A 22,824-nucleotide genomic window follows, 5' to 3' on the forward strand; every position below is an offset into this window, starting at 1 on the left:
CAACTGCAGGTTTTTGTTGAAGGAAGAAATGGGTAATATCTCCATGAGTTAGAAGAACACCACAAAGGTGATCGAAGTCTCTGGTACAGAGCTTCTTCTGTTCGATGCTCTGCAAATTGAGCAAGTGCTTGTAGATAAGGCCGAAAACATCCTTATCCTTCTAGGTATCCAACTTGGCAAAAATTGTCCGAAGCTCGTCTTCCTTCAAGAATTCGTTGATGCAGACGGTAATCCTATCATGTTCAACTTTCTGGAGTTCCGCCGTCGAAGTATAGACAGAAGGAGAATTTCGATCTATCGAGGGTCTGCAGTGGTATAGGTAGGTGACAGCAAAAAGGGGGCAGCTCTGGAGCCACTTTCCCCGGTGAATTACACGGTGCACTAACAGTCATCGCGAGCTGCTTCTTCTGATTACAGAGAGGTTTGGGAGATTAAAAATAATTAGTGAAGGAAGAACAATCTTGTCTTTTTGCACTTAATTTGGTTCTTGAAGGGCAGGGGTACTTTCGCCATTCTACCAGAATAGCGTGGAGGGGATATTTTCGCCATTCCAGGTTCTTCTTCCGGTTCCACACCCGTCTATAAGAATACACGCCGCACCTCTCGTCCAAGTTTAGTCCCACAAAACCTGAAAAAGGGTAACACCCAGAGATAGGACTATAGTCCGCTACCGGAATCAAATATCCGGTCGTCGATGAGCTAGATTCTGGCCAGAGACCGGTCTCCTCCTTTCCCTTTTTAAGTCCTCTCGTCGAATTTCGATCTCTTGTCGACTGGGTTTCAATTTCGTCTCTCTCCCATAAACTATCTTCTCCCACTGCGACAGTCTCTGATATCCAGTTTCTGATTCGCCTGACGGGGAACCCACCTGAGCTCGGTATGGGATTACCTGACTCACCTTTGCAGACCCCGACCCGTTTGCTGTGGAGTACCAGCTTTTTCCGTCATAAGCCCATGATATTTTGAGAGGAGGGGGAGAAGGGAAGAGACAAGATAGAGAGAGTGAAGGAGAGATAGAGAGCGGGACTTGGAAGGGGGAAATAGAGAGTGAGTTTGTTCAGGTTTATCTTTGCCGGATAATTTTCCGCGATCTGACGTACGTGGATGGATTCCGGCCGTCTCATCTTCGATGCTTCCTGCCATGGAAACATGCTCCTCATGGGGAGCAGCGATCACGTCTTCCGAGGTTCTTTTTTTCCCTGTTTCAGTGAATTTAACCCTGATATATTCCCTCTATAATCGATCAACTGGACACTTTTCTACATATTTTTCTTCTATTACTGAATATTTTGAATTGAATTAGCCCTTTAGAAAGATCGAAGTATTGTTTTCCTTGCAGGAACTCTTGTTCCTGATTTTCGTGGTAACCGAATAACGGGAATGATGTTTCGTACTGTTTCCTTCTTGTTCGTCTGTTTAATAATCGTCAGCTATCTATCAACATAGTGAAGGTCTTGATCATAGTTTATGTCCATGTCAGTCCTTTCAGCAGATTTCCATCATCCGTAGTATTCTCTCTTGGCTTTCGCTTGTCGAAATATAATTTCTGTTGTAATTGCTTCTAGTAAGTAACAAGTAGATACATACTTTCGATTCCTTTGAAGGGATTTCACGGTGACAACCAAGTTACTTCTAAATCTGATCGCTGAAACAACACCAGTTAGCCAGTCTTGGCCTGTAGTTTATTTGAATGTGGAGGTAGTAACTGAAAACTTTGTTTTTGTACAGGCTCCAGGTCGGTGCTGAACATGGAAGAAACCTTGAAGAGACCCTTTTTCAGTTCACACGAAGAACTGATGGAAGAGGAGTATTACGATGAGCAATTACCAGAGAAGAAGCGCCGCCTCACGCCAGAGCAGGTAAATGGTAAACAGGTTCGATTTCTTTCTTCCAGGCGAAATTTAGCATAAAAAGAAACCAAAAAAAAAAAAAGTATCAGGAAAGTCAAACCAACTTGTCCTAAAAAATGAGAATCCGAATGTATACCCATAACAAGCTACTGATCGCCTTTTATCCTAATATTCGATCAACATATCAACTCGTGAGTGTTGGCTTCAGGTTCTTCTGTTGGAGAGGAGCTTCGAAGCGGAAAACAAGCTGGAGCCGGAGAGAAAAACTCAGCTGGCGAAGAAGCTGGGTCTGCAGCCCCGGCAGGTGGCGGTGTGGTTCCAAAACCGACGAGCCCGGTGGAAGACAAAGCAGCTGGAGAGGGACTACGACCTCCTCAAATCCTCCTATGACTCCCTCGTCTCCGATTTCGAAAACATTAGCCAAGAGAACGAGAAGCTCAAATCAGAGGTACGTCCAAACTCTCTCTGTCTCTTCTCATATCAAACGGATCTTGACCGTCCAAATCCATCTTCATCACTCGTCAGTAAACTACTGTTCAACATGTGAGAGCGCTCTTGGCCCAACCAGTTCCCTGTCCATTACTCGGTATTATTCGACTATTGTCGTCTTCTGTCTTACGCGCCCCACCTGATGGGTAAGAAATCAATGGCTGCGATCACCATGCAGCCGTGGGGCCTATCGAGGTGAAGCATCTGTCCTCAAAAGAAAATGACAATTGGAGGGATTTAAGAAAGGTGCTTTGAGAGAGAACATACGCTTCCTTGTTGGAGAAAGCAACAGGGTATCTTCTCAATAAAATTAAGATTCCGGAGCTGGAAGAGACGCAATATGTGCCGTCCGATCGGCGAGTTTTGGTCAATTGGTGCCCTCGCGCGGAGCTCGTTCTTTGACTTGGTCCTTGGTTCTGGAGGTGAAATTAAATATCGTTTGATGGAAAATATATTAAATAGGAAATTAAAAATGAAGTCAATTTTATGACTCAACGGGCATTTCGGTGATGCCGGACGTCAGGACGTGCCAACCTCTTCGGGACAAAAAAAGAAATATGATATAAAAATCATTTAACTTGCAGGTAGTCTCTCTGACCGAGAATCTTCGGGCCAAGGAGGTGGCGACGCCAGAACAGCCGCCAGTACCGAAGTCGGAGCCGACCTCCCTCGTCCACGCAACCGTAAAGGCTGAGGATCGGCTGAGCTCCGGGAGTGGCGGAAGCGCCGTGCTGGATGAGGAGGGTCCGCAACTCCTCGATAGCGGTGACTCGTACTTACCTGACGAATATCCCGGGTTCGTTGGCCCCATCGAAGGGGTCCAATCGGAGGAAGAAGATGGGAGCGAAGACAGTCGAAGGAGCTATCTCTCCGACGTGTTCGCAGTTGCCGAGCAGCACCACCATGAAGAGGAGCAGCAGCTCGGGTGGTGGGTCTGGTCTTAAGTATATAATAAACGAAAATGTCCTCTCTTTTGTGTCCTTGTGCTCAAAAGTGTTGGCCTTCGCCTTGTAATCAATCCTCTTTATGTTTCCTAAAGCTTGCAATGAGAGCTAAAAAAGGACTGACTCAGTCCTTTGCGATTGTAGTAAGTAATAGTATCAATAATAACAAATGAATAGAAATGCTAGTCAATTGTCTTGCTACTCGTATTACTACCGTATCATCGGCTTGTGAGAGTTTACAAGGCTATTTTATTTCCCATCAAGTATTTTCGCTTGCGAGTCCCTGTACCACGCTTGATAGACAGTGGAGTGCATAATGAAATTATTTCCCGCAAGTCACCGATGCCCGAATCTAGATGACAAATGAAAGTTGTAACTGTTCACTCAGTAAGACTCGGGAAGAACTTTGTTAACCAGATTCCACTATGGTTGAGTATAACTAACTACAACATAGTTGACAGTTGAGACAGTTGGTACAAGGCTTTAGTGCCGATGAAGATGGTTATTGCAAGTACAAGGAATGTGGCAACAGAACTAATCTACTTTGACCTTGGAGCTATCAATCTTTCTGCTCGTGGAATTACAAACCATGGCTCTGTCACACTAACCCCAGGGATTAGCTTACAATAAATGGGGGGTAAAAACAAAAAGAATGACACATTTTCACTACCCTGCAATCAGCTTGGGCTTCTACTTCTGCTCTATGTTAACGTTAACCTTCCTAATGTAAGTTTCCTTTCCATGAGATCAAACTTCACTAAGGCCACACCAGAGGAAAGCTCGGATCAATATAAACAACCACGGAACTATCTCTCTTGGCCTTTGTACACAGCTTCTTCCCTTGTTAGCATGTCAGGTTTGCTCCTTCAGCTATTTACACCAGAACGGCAATGAGCAGCTCGGTAAGACAATTCTCTCGAACACTTGAGCAAACTCTTGCCATTGCATAATTTTGCTGCATGACGCCACCCAAGTTTGGTGGTTTACACAAATCCAAATCAAACGCCATCTAAATCATCCATCTGCATCCTTCTTTTTCTTCCCTGGTTTGCTTATTTTCAAAGTTTCTATCTGGTCAGATGAACCAGAGGAAGTTCTCTGATACACAATAGCAGCATCCAGCGAATAAATGCGAAGGGCAAGAGAAGAGATTGTGGATGTCTTTGCAGCAGCAGTTAGAGATGACCAATACCACCATCCATTTCTCAAATAATCTGTCTTGATCATGTTCTCCAGTATGATTGTCGCTTGAATCATCTGCAAAAAATACCACAATGCTTACATCACAAACAGCTGGGAAAAATGCTAATTCACCAATTATAAGCACCATACTTAGCCACAGAGATATATACCATACTTTGCCAAAGAGATATTATAGGAAGGAATGGAAATAACGTTCACCATGCTCACAAGAGCACACATGAATCGAGGTAGTTGGAGCTGGACAGCAAATATCATTCACTAATGGGCAGTAGAGATAGTCCTCAATAGATACTATTACAAATCTTTCGGCCAATATTTTTAGTTCCATTGCATATTGACATCCATGAAAACCATGTTCTCTATATTCTAGTGTGACACTAGCAATAAATGAAACTCCAATTAAATGAAGTAAGGCCCTTAAGTATGGTGAATGCTCAGTCCAACCATATTTATGGTAGAGAGAGCTCTGCGGAGACATCCTCTTAACAACCTCCTCTGAAAATTGCCACCCATAAGAAGTAAATATTGCTTAGCCAAACAAAGGAATAATGGAATCAGGGTAGGCAAATAACAAATTAGATTCCCATTCAATGAATAAAATAGGGACAGAAATGAAGAAAATATATAGTGAATGATAAGGCAGTCAATTCACCTCAAATATCGACTCGGCAGACTTCACAAATGCACGCCAGGCACATCTTTTCGAGAACTGTACTCTGGATGATCGCATTGCATCCTTCGGCAGTGCAGCTTCCATGTCGAGTAAGTTCATCTTTAGCCGCCTAAGAATTGGAGAAACCTTTCCGACAAGAGGTCTCAATGATGGCTCTGAGACCACAAAATTTGGACCAACTACAGCTTTTGAAATATTGTCAGGCACATTCTCAGATACAAACTCCTCTTTCGCATCCTCACAGATACCATTCTCAGCACAAATTTCAGGTGCACTACTGGTTGAGATCCCATCATCTCTCTCAAGGTCATGAGACAGGGGAACGACTGCCTGCTCTTTGGCAGAGACAGATGTCACCTCCCTACCAACTCCCTCATTTGGCGAAGGGGTCAACATTAATGTTGGATCAAGGACAGGAGCATGTGTTGATGGAACAAACAAGGGAATCCCTTTTGAGGAAATAAGTCCAATTTCCTGTACCAACTCTTTAGTAGATTTTTTTGTGATGAACTTCCTGCTTATTTCCTCAAGATCATAAGGGCAGGCTACCCCCTTCTTTTGAAATTTAACCAACCTTGAGCTCAAATCGAGCTTCCCAACCTTTGATGCCTCAATGATCACATCTCCATCACAAGCAGTCCCTTTCTCAGCCTCCTTGCTTTCATAAGGAATAATAGAATTGGAACTGCACTTCCCATCATTGTGACTCTCAAGTTCTGCACGAGTGCAGAAAGTCAGATGACAAAAAAGACAATGATGTTTTGATGGCCATACAGGCTCCATGCATTCACAGCGATACATTCTCTCCTCATGACTCATTTTTGTTTTTTTGCTTCCTTTTTTTGGATAATCAGAAGCTTCAGGCTCCAAACATGCACCATACCGTTTCTCTAGCAGACTGCTAGCTCTAGTAAACTGATAAGGATACAAAAACCTCTCCATATTCGAGTGTTTGCATGGGCTTGTAAGAGAACTGTCATCCACTGTAGTGCTTTTTTTAGTCTCCTGAGACCGAAGCCTCAGCCATTGCAAAATTGACTCTTTTAATACTCTTTCCCTTGAATCACTGCCTTTCAACCAGGCAACCAGATCCATGATCTCTCTATCAGATTCATATGAAACCCATGAAGAAGATATCCAAATCCCATCGTCGAGTTTAGAATCAGAAGAAATAGGAGCAATGACAGGTCCTAAAGTCTCTATATTCCTTTTGCCCTCACCATTCCCTTTTCTTTGGACAGGTGTACTACCATCCACAACTAACCAGGGACATCTATTCGGCCTACTCAATACCCAGTACAGCCGGCCTCCAGAGTCCCCGCCCAAAAACTTCCTTCGCAGAGAAACTTTCAGAAGCTGGGATTCTGCACTGCAGATATCATCCTGAAGATTTACTATCTCATTTTTCAGTGAATTTGCCTCGGTATTAAATGATTGCTCTGGCTCATTTGCATTTGACTGAGAACTATGATGCTGATTATCCATGCAGAGACGCCTGGCCGCAGACAAAGGCTGCTCCATAGAATGAGTTCTCACGAGATCACGCAAGACACCAGTCCTCTCAAGAGCCTCATCCATAGGTTCCATTGAATTCTCTCTCTCTACGTCTACATCATAACTCCCACTCGTGTTCTGCTCAAACCCACCTCTTCCCTGCTGGCAATGAATTGAAGATTGCACATTGAACTCCTTGCCAGAGCTCACACTAGGAACCATATTCCCCAGTGATAGATCATCTTTTTTAAAAGTCTCAGAATTTGACATTTTTTTACTGGATGTTTCACGGTCTAAGATTTGACTCTTACTGCTGATACATTGCCCACTTTCATCTGGGCCATTCTCAGCATGGATTTGTGACTTCTGCACCAAATCACCACCAGAGAAACTTGCACAATGATTCGATTTGATGTGGCCTTGTGGAGCCCATCCCTCGTGGTCAAGAAACATAGCAGCCAACTCAGCACTTCTAACAGTCATTAGCTCTTCTTTGATTTTTAAGTTTCTCCATTCTAATGCAAGAGACCTTAATTTCTGCTGCAGATCTACAGATGTATCAGCACACTGGTCAAGATGCTCCCTAACAAGTGTGGTATTTAACACTTCATCACACAGAAATTTCAGCAAGAATATTCTCTGCAGAGAGAGATAAAAAATAAAAATCAAGAAAAGTCCCACAGTTGTTTTTCTTCTCCCACTGTTACATGTAGATCCACATATTCACACGTAACAAAAGCATGGATTCAAAAGAAGCCGTAAGTAACAAGAATAATTAAGAAGAAACTATAAATAATACATGATCTGCACGTGCACTGATATAAGAGAAAGTTACTTGATGTGAGTCTTCTATGATTCTTTCTTTTATTTACATCATTTTAGTTTCTTCACCAGAAAACGCGGTTTTTGACGAAATTCCACTACTGTGGGGTCCCTTTCTTGAGTGGGACACCAAGTACATGTATCTTTGCCAAATAACCAATTTCTAGATGCTGGGGTAGATCCTAAGGAGATAACGCTTCCTCGTGAATTTATCTAGTTGACTTCTAAAAGAGAGTACCAGATGATGCATCTTATCCTTATTCAACAAAGAAATCAAGTAAACCGTAGAAATCTAGACTCTACAGGATGAACTAAGCTGAGAGAAGGACATAAGCAAACCTCTTCAACACTGAATTCCCAATACTCCTTTTCCTCCATTGTAGCAACCAACAGATTCAGTGCCTCAGAAAGCCGAAGCAAGTCCTCACCCTGATATTTTTTTCGTATATTTTGACCAATAACTGCAGCATGTGGCACCACATCTAGAGCTTTACCTTGGACCATAACACACGAAGGGCAATACCAGTTTCCTTCAGGAATCCTCATAAGTGGAGGATTCAAACAGTAAGTATGGTACTCAGAATCACAGGTATCACAGAGTAAGACACTGTCATCATCCTTATCAATACCACAGACTTTGCAAACTCCCTCTTCCCAAGGAGCTTTAGACAACTCATTTGGAGGAAGTAAGGCTTCAGTAACTTCCTTTAGTTCCACCCCATCTAGAGGTTCCAGGTTAGCTTGATATTCGTATCTCTGCAGGAGGCCACTGACCTGCATCGGAAAATTGTACACTTACCAAATTAAATACTAAAAAGCAAGAGAGAGAAATAGAGAGAGTAATGAAAGTAAGAGTCCAATTAGTAATGAATCAAAGAGAGTCAACTTATGTTTATATTGATCTTTCAGTGGATTTAAGAAATATATTTCTCATTACAAATGCTCAGAGAAAAACAGCCAGAAGTAAACCCTGGAGTGACAAAGGGGAGAAAATTCTAATTCTGAATGAACCACAGAGAGACAGAGAGCAGCAAGGAAAGGGATGGGTGGAGGTCTCCTGTCTTACACTCCTATATTAAATTAATGTGATGGATCTTTCATTGATGAACAAAGATGCAAATGAGTCAATGTGAGTCAAATTAGGCTTATTGATCTTTTAGAGGTTTAGGGAGATTTTATGTTTCTCAACATAGATACCTCAGATAAGAACAACTTGAAATAGATGCCGGTATGATGATGGGGACCAAAAAAAAAAAAATTTGTGAATACACCGGCCATGCCAACTTGGTGCAAATCCAGATTGTGGTAACTTGATAAGGAACCTACTAAAAAATGGCACTAACAATATCGTCATCTTAGCATGAACATTGATGGAGACAGCAATTGGCATATAGTTGTCCCACATGCTTTCATATGTTATGAAGGTACACTCTCCGATTTTTATATATGTAGTTGGGGATAATGCTTTTTCAAGAGGAAGCCATATCAAGTTCACATGATCTGACAGCTAGATTCATGATAGATATTCACAAAAGTAGCCCATGTCAAAACCACTGATTTCTACTATTGCTTAAAAATAAAATTTAAAGACATCAAGTTTGCAATACAAAAGCCATACATCCACCATTTTTTTTAATTTTTTGAATGAAGTGAGAATACATTCACCAATTGGAAAGACAGTACACTTTTTTTTTTAATGAAATGATTAATTAAAAGAGAACAAATAGAAACAAACTAAAGGAGCACTCCCCTAACAACAAGAGATTGTAGGGTAACTCCATGTTTAGCCAAAGAATCAGCTACATCATTTGCTGATCTAGGCACATGAGACCAAGAACAATTAAAATAAGATACAATTTTAACAAGTCTGATGAAAAATTGTCCAATGACGCCAAAGGGGATCAGCAACTTGAACACCAGCCAATGACAAATTTTGAATTTCCTTCTATAATAAGAGGGACATTATAGTTCTCTCGAAAAACAATAAGCCCTTGAAGAAGAGCGAATAGTTCAGCTGTAGTACAGTCTGAAATTCCAAAATAACCTGAATAAGTTACAAGCTGAACTCCAAAAAAATCCCAAATAACTCCTCCAATTCCTGCTTGACCGGGGTTTCCAAAAGAACTACCATCAAAGTTAAATGCCCAAGTGGTGGTGGACTCCAACGAATCATGATAGGTGAATGAGGGGAAACAACCATATGAGCAAGAATATTCCAATTATGACGAAGAGAAATATCCCTCATAGTGGTGTAAACTCAGGCTGGCTATGAAGCCAAGAAGAGATATATACTATGATCATTGACGCAATCTCATTTTCATATCTGAACTTGCTATTAAATCTTCTATTATTCCTCTCCTTCCAAATGCCCAAGATATATGAGCTAAGTAAGTTGAAAGAATAATATTTCCCAGCTTTTGTATCCTAGTCAAGAGTCATTTTGCACATACCAAGAAGGGTTATTGGAATGCACAATTGTATCCCAACCTTATTTAGAATATGAGTCCAAATCTTCCATGCAAAAGGACAGTAATAATAGATGACTTACTGTTACATCCTCCTCATTACAAAACGGACATAAGGGACAATGAAGCTGATTACCTCTTCTTCTCAAATTGTCAACTGTAAGAATCTTATTTAAAAGGGCACACCATCAAAAGAAATGGACTTTTAATAGGCCTGAAACACGCCAAGCTATATTTGCGTCATGAGAAGCATCAGTATTTATCCATTCATTGAAATATTTATAAACTGATGTAACTGAAAAACAGTCACATTTTTTTTTTTGAATGATAAAAAAAAAAAAAAACAGTCACTTTCATCATGCATCCAAATCATTTTGTCATGATTATCTCTATATATCTGGAGTAAACAAAGCTCTTCAATTAGATTAGAAACAAGATTAGTTTCTATTTCATTCAGCCCCCTTCTAAAGTGAAAATTCCAAGAGCAATTATCTATGCAAAATTGCTCTGCACATACTCAGCCATTTTAGAATGTTGTATCTTTCACATAAAGGTCCCTTATCAGTCCAAAGTCAAATTTTATCACCACATCCCACATAGAATCTTATAACTTTTCAAATAAAGGAAGAAATGAATAAAAAGTCCTCCAAAGGGAGGAAAGTTTATGTCTTCTTCCTCCAATAGTCCACCAAAAAACTTTGTAACCCATCTTTGCAACAATCATAGGGCTCCAAATTAGATAGAAGAATTATTAAACTTCCATAGCCATTTAAGAAGAAAAGCCTTATTCATACTTTGAGTAAGTCGAATACCCAATCCCCCATGGGATTTTGGCCTAGAAATATCATTCCAGGCCACAAGATGATATTTAAAATCTTAATTCGGTCCCCTCCATAGAAATCTCCTTTTTAATGCTAAAATTTTTGACAAACAGTCACTGAACATGGGATAAAAGAGAGGAAATAATTTGGGATACCAATAATGCATGAATTGAAAAAAATAAGCCTTCTACCTTTGGATAAAAGCCTACCCTTCCATGTAGATAATCTCCTTTCCAACTTTTCAACGACCGGACTCCATAGATGATAACCTGGTCTAGAATCAAACAAAGGGAGGCCCAGATACAAAGAAGAAATAGTTGCCCATGGGCATCCGAAATGGGACGCCATGTAACATAGATTATCATTGTCAATATGATAACCCATAAAAGTTGTTTTCTGCCAAATAATATTTTGGCCATAAGTTAACTCAAATAAGCCAAGAAGGGCTTTAATTCTTTGAATTTCTTCCATTATACCAGTTCCAAAAATAAGAGTGTGATCGGCATATTTGTAAAATAGGAATATCATATTCTTGATGTGTTGAAACTGATTTTAACCATCCAGATAGTGTCAAGCAGAATTGGCCAATGGTCAAAGCCTAGCTTGTTAAGAACTTTTCCAGTGGCCTGCTGATATAATTGCAGCTATTCTCCATTAGCTATAAATTGATCTAGCTTAGACATAACTGGATTTTCTTGTCCATTTGCCCATGCATGTGTCTTGCCAGAAAGGTTAATTTCCTCTAATTCATTGCTTCCAATGAAATCAGTAAAAGCTCTCATAGAAACACAATACACTTCAATCCCTCTCTCACATTGTTGTTCTTAATGACTCAAAATTAAATTTTTCAAGAGGAAAACGGATTTATTTATTTTTGAAATATAAGTAGAAATATATTTGGATATATTTTCGCATCCAACTAGCAGAGGAATTTGAAGTTGGAATCTCATGTGCTTTATCAACATGTCTCCCAAATGGCAGGCCGTTCAAATTAGTTGGCCAAGCAACAGAAGCAAAAATGGTTGTAAGCAGAAAAAAGCACTTTGTAGTTTCATCTTCAAGACTTCAAACCTCATACCTTCAAGCTGCTGTCATTCTATTTGAGAAATTTGAACCAATTATATTTGCAAGCACAAATAAAACTTACCAGCATAAATTTTAGCCCATACCATTACAATGCCGCTTCAGAAATTTTTTTAACATTTTCATTAATGAGAAAATTGGACAGAAATTGGTAATGGAGATGCTAAAAACTAAAAATGAAAGATGCTAACAGACAAAAAAAGATAATGAAAAAAAAAAAAGGCTAACCTCTTTTGCATATAATGATTCAAAATTCTGGGATAAAGTCTCAGCTAGCTGCATCAGATCAGATCGCTCCCCATATGCAGCACAAATGTTATGCCAAACCTGCAAGCAGAAAGCAACATATTTGAGCATTTTAAACAATTTAGTACAAGGGTCAAACATGTATTGGCAGCTCACTTCAACCAAATATTGACAAGATTGAAGAAAACGTGCCTCCCGAACATCCTCAAGGAAAGCCTCATGAGATGCCCCATATGCTCCAGCAGCTAATTTTAAATCAATGTTCCGAAAATCTAAAGGACGGGATACCATAGCAGGGGATCCAAGAACGCCATCATCCTCACTCTCATTAGAATTCAATAATGTGGTCCCCAGCAAATTGCAAAAAACTTTTGCTTCATCTGCAGAAGCAGCTTTCCGCAGCACGCTACGGCATTGTTTCATTACTAGATCTGAAAATGAATTGAAAATTTCCATTTTTTTCCCTTTATCAGGTCTCTGATATGGACGTTCACCAGATACCTCTGCCAGCAACGCAAGAACAGCTTTCTGTACAGAGACAAGTAAACAACTACAATGTTACCAGCCCCATTCTCTGGATACAGCCATTAAAAAAACTTCCCAAGAAAGACTCGAACTTCCCCCAATGGCCTAGATATCATAGCACCATGAGGAAGGTAGCATAACCATAAGATAATGATCAATCCATGGAAGCCTGGCAGAAAAGATTAAACTATATTGCTTATCCATGAACTCTCCCAGTCAAAAAAAGGTGGGCATATACAAAGATAAAACCATCAGCAACATGTAATTTACAGACCAAAACTACCATGTCAGAAGCTTAGAAACATGCTATTTTAGTATTTCAACCAAGAAAAGTATGATAGCAGCAGGCTCTTACTTTAGTGGGTCCTGATGCATTGCCCTTGTACACCTCCTTACTAATTGAGTGCCTTAATTTTTCACTCGCCCAGTCTGGAGGCATTTTGTCCAAAGCATCATAAATACACTTTCTAATCCTGGTCCCCACATTTGTCGGCAGCTTTCTAACAGGTTCCAGTGCTTGGGCCCACTCAGGAAGACCGCCACCATTCACTGTATTTGTTTCACAAGCTCCACTTGTTTGTGGGTCTTTAAGGACTACATGCCAATTTTCAGTTTCTCTCTTCACAGTATCAGAAAGTTGCTTTTCTGCCTCTGCAAGTAGCTGAGAATCATAAAAATTAGTGTACCACTCTTTTTTATTTTGGAAAGAGGCAAAGTTTTTATTCAAGACCAAAGCCAGAAACCAAATTATAAGTGGGGGGGGGGGGGGGGGGGGGGGGGGGGGGGGGGGGGGGGAGGGGGTGGAAAGACTGCAAGTCCCAACCTATTATTGACAAAGTTAGTGCACCACCCAATTACGGACAAAATCTGTTTCTCCTTCACAAAAAATGTGTGCTCCTTAAAGCGCAGGCAGGCCAAACTCTTGCAGTCGATGCAAAGTGTGATGCTCAATGAATCATAACAGCAAACACCACTGACAGATGTCACAAAAGAAATTCATTACATACCATCTGGTGCAAACGCACCACATTTTTCAGTTATTTTTCACAGTGGAAATACTCAATTTATCAACAAGCTAGTATGCAAACCATTTCCTCCAGATGATTCATGAGTTGATTTGGATGTTCTGTTTTTGTTTGATTTGATTTTTTTTCTGTTCTTTGTCTTGTGATGCATCTATGTATCATAGTATGTCCTTTTTTCTAAATTTTTGTAAATGCTTATGGTCTTGATGCAATTTTTCCCCCTCTTCTCTTTTAATGAAATTCTCATCATGTTTCAATAGCAATTCCAAAGCAAGACAAATTAGATTGCAAGCTTCGAAACCAGATTCCAATTTAAAGTATAATCCAATAAAACTCACAATCCAAAAAGCGCAACCAGAAAACAAGAACAACTCAATAACCCATAACCTAATATATAGGAGATGCTAAGAAACTAAGTAGTGTACAGATTCATCCCAGGGTTCACAACATGAAATCTTTATGCTCGATTTCATACTACAGACACAAGTTTTGAGTAGTTTTAGTCTAGGGGCATATCTTACCAATGCATCTGCCTCCATACCAGATACTCCAGTGAGAGACCCACACAGAACCCCACCATCACCTTGTAAGCAGCGAAAAACTTTTGCACCCTCACGACTAATGACTTCTGCTGAATCTAGGCCCCCATCCATTGCCAAGAATGACAGGATGTACCTCCGTGCCAGTTCTGGCCAAGTGAATTCATTAATGGAGAGCATTTCAACCTTCGTTTTCCTGAAAGAAACCGAGCTGTCCACCTCTTTCTTTCGTCCCCGCCTAGGTCTTGAATCACCACCATCAAAATTTGGATTTATAATTGAAGCAATTTTTGTTTGTAGCTCACCCGCTAGCACTTTAAGCAGTGCAATGTGAGCCTTAGTTAAAGCCACACCATTGCATCTCCCATAAGTGTGTGAGGTTGCTCTTGCTTGAGAAGCTTCATTGCTGGACTCCACTTCAATCATAATAAATGAATCACTGAGATAATCCTTGGGAGGAATTCCAGCTTCACAACTAGACGAAGAAGTGTACAAGCCAGTGCGCTCACTTCCCTGCATGGAAAAGTCTTTTTCTTGCTGTATTTCCTTTTCAACTTTTTCAAGACAGTTTGAATCATCAAACCATGGGTCAAGGAGTTCTTTTTCAAGTTCCTCAAAGGATATAGGCTCTTCTAGCTCTAATACTTCATAAAAACGAAATAGTAACTCCCATGCCTGAAAAAAACCAAACATATAAGGAATTTTTTTCTGAGAATGTGATAAGAAAATATGTCAAAGGCATTAATGAAGAAATTACATATAAAAAAGAGGATACATAATTGCATAAAAGAAATGTAACTTGGACACTTCCCCAGGTGAAACAATAGAAGTTCACTTCTAGCTTCTTTGCAAGAAAACTTTTCACTGAATGCTTTCTTGATAAAAACACTCCTTGGTCACATGCTTCTCTGACAAGATACACTTTGTGTGGCATTCCTCTTCAATAAAACATCTTTTTCTTTGCAACTAGTATCTAAGGATTTACTGACAATTTCAAAAACTATTACATAGATCTTCAAACAACAATACAACAGCATACATGACGATACCTGAATAACATCACCAACCAGCTCTGGTGGAAGCCTGCTGCTCAAAGGTCGACAAGGAGGAGGAACTCTCTGTTCATTAAACAAATCCTCATTTCGATGCTTCTTAGATTTTCTGAGGAAATCATCAATTCCCCCATCTCCGTAACTTTTTCGTTTAGCTAAAAGCAGATTATTTCCTGTTCTTTGTGACCCTAAATTAGTCCTCCTCATATAATACTGGTAACAAGTGTGGGCCTCAGGAAGTTGTTCTACTATATCTTGCACAAATTCCACATCCAATCCAAATCTATCTTGGTCTAACCATTTTGCAATAGCCCCACATGTCATTTCAAGCTCACTCTCACTATGAATTCCAAGAGAACTACAGATACCAGCAGCAGAACTGCAAAATTTAGTCAGTAGGTCAACACTGCCGTCAGCTCTAGGGTGATTTCCATCCAAACCGTGCTTACAGAGAAAATGAAAGCTACCTGACTTTCTATAAACTTCACGACAAGCATTAACAACAGTCTGAGACACCATTGTCCATACTGAAGAAGTTGACTTTCCTTCAACCAAAAACTCACCAATCTGGTCACCCAGACCTGAGTTATGCTCAGTGCAGCCCTGCTCAACATAATCAAATTGGGATGGCAAAGCCTCCAAAGAAGTTGATGGCAAATTGCTCCGAAAACATGACGAAAGATCCTGTTGTGATGTACTAGGATCAGCAAAAACAAGCTGAAATTGAAAATCCTCATAACTGCCACCATCACTTGAAACAATAACAGTTTCTGACCTCTCAGACTTAGTAGCTTTGTCAACACCTAACTTGACAAGAACCGTTGACCCATTTGGGATGGGCATAGCTGAGCATGAGCATCTCTGCACCTTGAATAAAGGCCCAGAATCACCTCCATCGGAAACTTCGCAATTAAAAACTGACCCAGTGACCCTATCATGCCAGCAGGACTTATATCCTACAGGCCATATATGGCTAGAGTCATGATATCCAGGCTGTGAATCAATTTTCCCAATACAGAGAACATAAAAATCTTCATACTGAACAGGGAGATCAATCTGGGGAAACCAATTAAAAGGAGGATCAGTGTCTTTAACTATTTATCAAATATCAAATATAGCCATCAATGTAGTGACACATGTAACTACAAACTGTTGCCCTTAAAAGTTTCTGTTCTTGGAGTGCATTTGTTCTCATGCTCTTCTATACATTATATGGAAAATCCTCAGACATTATTTCAAATATGACATGATGCCCATAAATTTACAGTTAAAATGCATCATATCCCTGTTCAGTTAGTCAACCACTCAATCCTTAAATGGATAAACATGATAGATAAAGACATTTTACAAATGTAATTTCCCACTAATATTTCAAAGGTGAGTTGACAAGAAAATCACAAAGAAGTAATTCCACAAATTGCATATACTTACATTTGGATGAGTGAATCTGTTCAAACCATTTTCCTTCATACAAGCTTCTGCAACTCCTGCACAAGAGATTGCATTAACAATCTCTGGAGCAGCTGGAGGTCCCTCAGTGGACCCACCCCTTAAATTTTCATGATTACCCAACAAACTATTTGATTTCAAAAGACGTCTTCTTCTTCGAAGTGGTAAGCCTTTCTGAATCAAAGGAATCACATCATTTTTCTCCTCGTCATCTTTTGAGGAACAGTTTGAAGTAATCTCCAAATATTGAGCAACTTCAAGCATCGACTCAAACTTCTTCCCATCTGGAGAGCAAAATAAGGCAAAGCCATTGTACCCATTTGTACATGACTTGAACTCTACACGCCACCCATTCCCTAATGTACCTCGTCTCTCCCAAATAAACTGCCTCAAAGTTTGTAAAACTATCTCTGCTTGCATTAGGGTTGGTAAAGTCAAAGTTGTATTATTAACAACAGGTATTCCTCCTAATCGGCAATTGAATCCTGGATCTTCAGAACTTCTATTTACAGCCCAATCATGGGGAATTAGGCCATCAGGACTCACCTTCATTGATGGAACAACAAGGCCAGAACCTTTCCCCATACTGACTCCATTACCAGAATGGCACATGCGTGAGTATGGCATTTGTACAGGAAATTGATGGCCTAGTAAAGCATCCTCACCTTGCAAACCAACCCTACAGGACAACAACAACAACAAAAAAGCAAATAAATTGAGTTGCACACTTTACTTATACCAACTAATTATAATATGCATCAAATTGAACAAATGAAATAATTTACACTCATTAAAGTTGAGCCAGTTCTTCCTAAAATGACTAGCTAAAGTCAGGAGGTTTCTTTCCAACCAATAACCACAGGGACATTTTTCACACATACAGCAGCTCTCACCCTCGAACAAGTAACCAAAGACAGAGCACATGTACAACTCTAAACTGGTGGACTCTACCCACCAACACTACTCACATCCAGGCCTAACTCAGGGAATTGTGAAGATACACACATGAGCCATAGAGAACAAACAAAGAGATCACACAAGACAAAACATCCATTATATTCCAGAAAATTAGTCACGCAAGGAAGAAATAAAGCCTTATGCGGGTATAAGGCCCAGAAGAGGTAATTAGTGTTTTTTTTAAATAGGATGTACATAGCAGAGTCAGTAGACAAAGCATTGGGAGTTGGCATGAGTTTAGAATTGATATGGCAAGTGTTAGTAACATGAGTGAGAAAGGAGGTAAGTGGTGTGAGTGACTGTAGTTGGCATGACTTCACTTGTAAGTTTTCTATTCGTGAGATGAAACTACTATTGAAAGGGGAAGTAATACAAGTTGGATAACTAAAATCCCAACTTAAGTTCATTTTTGTGTGTTTTCTCTCTTCTCCTATGATCTCTCTCTTTCTTCTTTCTCTCAATTCCCAACTAATACTCTATTGAGGCTTTGATTCCGAGGTTCGCAACAACATCTTGAGTTGGCTCTGATACCATGTCAAAGTTGAGTTGGTTCCTCCAAGAGTGACTAGCTGAAACCAGGAGACCTCTTCAAATATAACAAGCATATGACCTTTTCAAGCCCAAACCCTTGTGGGACAACTCCCCCACATGAACAACTCGATCTCCGCTAAGACATGGAGCATATGTACAATTATAGACTGGTAGACATTTTTAGCCACCAATAACACAGACTACCATTAAAACAGAAATCCCTAATGTTTGCTAAATATAGTGTATTAAAGCATTTAGAAAACATTAATGTTCTCTATAGCACTCAAAATCATCATCGCCGCCATGATTTCTGATTTCATAATGTCCACTAAATCAAGAAGTATCAAACATAAAGAAAAAAAGAGAAAGAAGAAGTATTGAGGTGTGTTCATTAAAAAAAAAAGGCAGAAGTAGTAGGAGTGTCCATTAAAAAAAAAAAGTATTTAAGTGTGCCCATAAAACATTCAGCATTCAAATTATTTTGGCCTCCACAAGTGGAACAAACCTAACTCTCTTCATGCTCACTTTCTTACCTAACTCTCTTCATGCTCACTTTCTTTCTCTGCACAATAGAAATCATCACTTTTGCATTACTGTAAACCTACTTAATCACTGAAAGCATCCATAAGACCTTCAATTGATGGGCAACCACCCTAGATATAGCTCTTTTTATAACAGAGCAAAGAGTTCGAACTAGGACCAGATCCGACATACCAAATAGAAAATATAATCTCACTAGGTAGGAAGGAAGCAACATCAAGACGTTGCCTGGCAAATTCCTTCCCTCACCAATGCATCCACTCTGTTGTTAGAACTTCTAAGGGTTTGACTCCACAAAACTGTCAAGATCTCTATGTCCACTAACTCATCAAAAGAAGTGAAGAAACGAAACTGGGACATGGTCTTCTAGAACCCCATCTAATAACCATTCCCACCAGAAGGAAGAAGAATCTAGCAGAGAAGAGTCTCAGGCGGTGGGGAGGATCCTTAGCTCTGTTGACTATGGATTCACGATGACCAAAAGAAACAAAGAAGACAGGGAGGATATTACCTAACAAGTCTCAAATGACACCTCCACACGAGTCGACTCAAATGACAAGAAGAATAACAGTTTGAAAGCCTCCAAAGTTGGATGAAGATCTCTGGAACAAAAAGGATTAAAACCCAGAGAATCACATTCAACTTCAAGTGAACTTGGGAGACAATTTTAAAAAATATTTAAACCACATAAAAGGGAGGTAAGCTCCACAGTGAAATCAATAAGATCAAAAGGCCTTGAAAAAAAGAATTATCTCCCCCTCTTAAGTCTGGAAACCCCATCACATCTGCACAAGTTTGTGAACTTAGAATTATATCCCCCTCATCATGATAAATTTGGTGAAGCTAGTGAAGTTCATTTCTGGGAAGTTTGATAAATCATTCTAGACAACAAACTTTAATCTTAAACCACAATATTTGGACGGGCACTTAAAACTTGAGGTAAGTGAAATCTGAGAACAAATAATAATCTCATTCCAACCGGTCGTGGCAAAATAATTAGATAGCATGCAGAAACTACCACTGCATGCTATCTAATAGAATCTAGTAGTAGTTCCTGAATGCACGATCTGCAATTCTTTGTTCATGATAGAGAGTTGTAACCCACATAGTAAACCCTTTTATTATCAAAGCAACTTTTGCAACATTGCACAACCTCATTCTAGGCACGTGAACCATATTGTTTATAGTCTCGGTTCATCAATTTATAGACTAGCTAACAATGATGAATGCCATAGGTTCTTGTTTCCTAGTAAATTGATTTCCACATGGATTATGTTGAGCCAATTCAGGTTCCTGCATATTTTTGCTCTTCTTCTACAAATTATTTCATAGAAATACTAGGGTCGATCAATACCTAGTTTCATTCCTACATTGGGCTCCTTCAAGGTTTCTTCACAATCTTTATCAATGTCACTTTAAGTCATAGTACATTCATTAATAATACCACTGTTAACCCCGGACCACGGTTCGACCAGTTCAACCAAACCCTACCTCTGTCCAGGTTTCTAAATGCACAAGCCCAGAGAGAGGGGGGAAATGGCAGACCTGGCTGGTTTTTGCAGTTTAACTAGCAATCGTAAACCTAGTCTGGATCAGTTTGATCTTCCCACTCCCCCCCTTCAACTGACACACAGGGAAGCCCCATCTGCCCTTGGAGCAGGATAGGGACCACAAGGGTGTGCCACATGTCAGAGGAGAGGACGGAGGCCCCTCCCCAACCAGCAAAAGGGATCTCTGAATTAATTATTTCATAGAGCTCAGGCAATATCCTCCTTGGAGATTTTGACATGTTTTCATGAGATAAAAATATTTCTTTTATCTAATTGAATTAATTTAAATCATTCAACAAATCATTTATTTGATGAATGAGCCAAGGAAAGACAAGAATCCAATTCCTTGCTCCCCATTCCTTGCTTGTTTTGCCTTCACACTTAATGGAATTAATCGTTTCCTAAAAATAAAAATTAAATCTATGGTTGAGACTGAAGGTTACCTCATCTCATTTAAACTTTTTCTAGATTAAGTATAACTGAATCCCTTCAAGTAAAAGTTCACCTTCTCTTTTTTATTCATAAACAACAGGTGTTTCACTTTCTAAAAGGCTGCAAAGTTTCTAGTTCTGTAAGATCTAGTATGAACTGAAACAAAATAGTAGCTGAACTTCTGTTCTCCATCCATCCATCCATTGTGGCTCCCATGAGCAAATAGATGCATAGGAGGCACAATCAACAACAAACAAACAATCTCATAATGCGCCAATGGCACTGCTGATACATTGGCTAGAGACAGGCTCACCCAGCAAATACTTACTGTCGGATCTTCCCTCCCCTTTTGATTTTCTGTAACTTTTTTCCTTGTTTTTTTGTTTCCACTGCCTGTACTTCCCCTCTGGGGACCCTCTCCTTAATGAATTCTATTTTCCCTCTTGCTTGAGAAAAATGTCTTAAATGATCAAAGACAAAAAAAATTCTTTTTCTTTTTAATTGAATTCAACTGCCACTTCTATATGGATTAAATTGTAACCTCCAAAATTTGTTAATGAGAAAATTTTCACAAAAAAAATCTATAACAAAACTACGCCATTTTACCTGCTAAAAAGAAATAAAAATTGACTTCTCCATGCAGATAGTAATGGAGAGATATATTTTCGGAAAAGTTGGCTTAGTAGACATAGTTTAGAAATACAAATTTTTTGCATTAACAAGCTAAAATTGAGTCCTGATCAGAAACTGAAAATTCAACTTCGAAATTCAAAATCAAATTGCCCATCATACATTAACCCAATGAGCTAAAATAAGAGATGGAAATGTAACAACAATAGCTAATACAACTCCGACGTGAAATAGCAGATTCTCAGCGAGAAAGTTGATTACAACATTCAGTTTCCTATTAAACTGAGTCTTCAAGTACCTGGCCACCGTTTATTGAACTTGAATCGAAACAGCATGAAGTAGATAGAAGTGATCGTTACACCTAAAACCAATAAGCACCAGAAAGGTAACAGTAGTTACAGAGTTCAGTAAATAAGGCGTGGATAGAAGTTTTTTTTTTAATAAAAAATAATATATAAAAAGGGACGTTTTATGTTCGTCTATAACTGAACCTTTATACAGCGTTCCCACCATTAACTAGAGGGAGCTTAGAATATATAAAAACTATAAAGTTTTTAGTACGAGGCAAATGAAATGTGTCAGGGTACCTATTGGTAAGGACCTCCTCACTTCCTTCCCCTTCACTAGGCGGCAGGGCATTGATATCCAAAAGACGTACTCCGCTTCGCTTTGATGCAGCTGAAACCGCCCCCCACGGCCAAAGCTTGCTCTGGGCTCCAGCCAATATGCAATCAACACAGACCCAGTCATCGACGGCGACAACTTGACGGGCCCTCATCTTCATGCAGCTCAGGTGAAAACCCCGCTCGCACCCGTCGCAGACCATGGTCCCACCTTTTGATTCTGGGCGGCCACAGAGCCCGCAAGCAAAGCTGGGACAGGAACCGGACTCCCCAGGGAACTCCGCCGGAGAGCCATGAGCCTGAGGAGGGTACTCATGGAACTTTCGGACGACGGCGAGGGCATCAGGAAAGGCTGAAGCATGAGGCGAGTCGAGTGACGGAGAAGGGATCTCGTTGAGGTCGATAAAAAGAAGGGTCGGGCGGCAGTCGTGCTTCGGGCCGTCGGTGGAGGCAGAATCTACGGACGCCATCAGAGAAGGGGCCTTGGACACATTTTTCACGATAATACGCGCCACGAAAAATAAAAACGCAAAGTGAGCAGAACAAAGAGAGATCGAGGAAAAAAAGCGATTGGGGCAGAGCGACTAAAGCAAAGAAGTCGCGAAGACGAAATCGAACGAGGAAACCCGCTCTTGGGATAGAAAGAAATGGAAAGAGTCGGGTTTCAAGAGACGGTGAATGTCGAATGTCAAGAATACCCCTGTACTTAGTTTGGATGCGATGCGCGTGAAACTTTTGACAGAACTGACATGCAGTACTAGAAATCTGTACAGACGACACGTACCTTAAATTCCGAGACACCACCAGTGGGCAGTTACAAGTGCCACCGCAGACTGAGGGCTCTCTTTGTACAAATGATCTCTGTCGTAATTTTCGGCATG

The 22,824-nt window shown here is 40.1% G+C and overlaps 2 protein-coding genes across 3 annotated transcripts; one reads left to right on the forward strand and one right to left on the reverse strand.

The window, feature by feature from the left end:
* The first annotated feature begins 631 nt into the window (after nt 1-631).
* LOC137941087 (homeobox-leucine zipper protein HAT5-like) lies at nt 632-3,473 on the forward strand. Of its 2 annotated transcripts, none has more exons than XM_068786338.1 (4): nt 632-1,186; nt 1,729-1,874; nt 2,059-2,298; nt 2,924-3,473. In XM_068786338.1, exons 1-4 carry the CDS (start codon nt 1,105-1,107, stop codon nt 3,281-3,283), a joined length of 828 nt encoding a protein of 275 aa, XP_068642439.1. In that variant the 5' UTR covers nt 632-1,104; the 3' UTR covers nt 3,284-3,473. The 2 variants fall into 2 exon arrangements, with proteins under 2 accessions (XP_068642439.1, XP_068642440.1); XM_068786339.1 differs by having other exon boundaries at nt 1,729-1,859.
* A 229-nt stretch (nt 3,474-3,702) lies between these two features.
* LOC137940450 (methyl-CpG-binding domain-containing protein 9-like) lies at nt 3,703-22,566 on the reverse strand. Its single transcript, XM_068785525.1, has 10 exons — nt 21,908-22,566; nt 16,663-17,359; nt 15,229-16,287; nt 14,162-14,854; nt 12,971-13,276; nt 12,283-12,618; nt 12,073-12,171; nt 7,815-8,249; nt 5,139-7,292; nt 3,703-4,540 (listed from the first exon to the last, which is right to left on the reverse strand). Exons 1-10 carry the CDS (start codon nt 22,411-22,413, stop codon nt 4,298-4,300), a joined length of 6,528 nt encoding a protein of 2,175 aa, XP_068641626.1. The 5' UTR covers nt 22,414-22,566; the 3' UTR covers nt 3,703-4,297.
* Nucleotides 22,567-22,824: the final 258 nt, after the last annotated feature.

This window comes from Aristolochia californica, unplaced genomic scaffold (genome assembly GCF_029961685.1).
Source record: "Aristolochia californica isolate CCGP_79_NKW_82.1479 unplaced genomic scaffold, dmAriCali1.0.hap1 SCAF_9, whole genome shotgun sequence".
In the NCBI taxonomy this organism is placed as follows: Eukaryota; Viridiplantae; Streptophyta; class Magnoliopsida; order Piperales; family Aristolochiaceae; genus Aristolochia; species Aristolochia californica.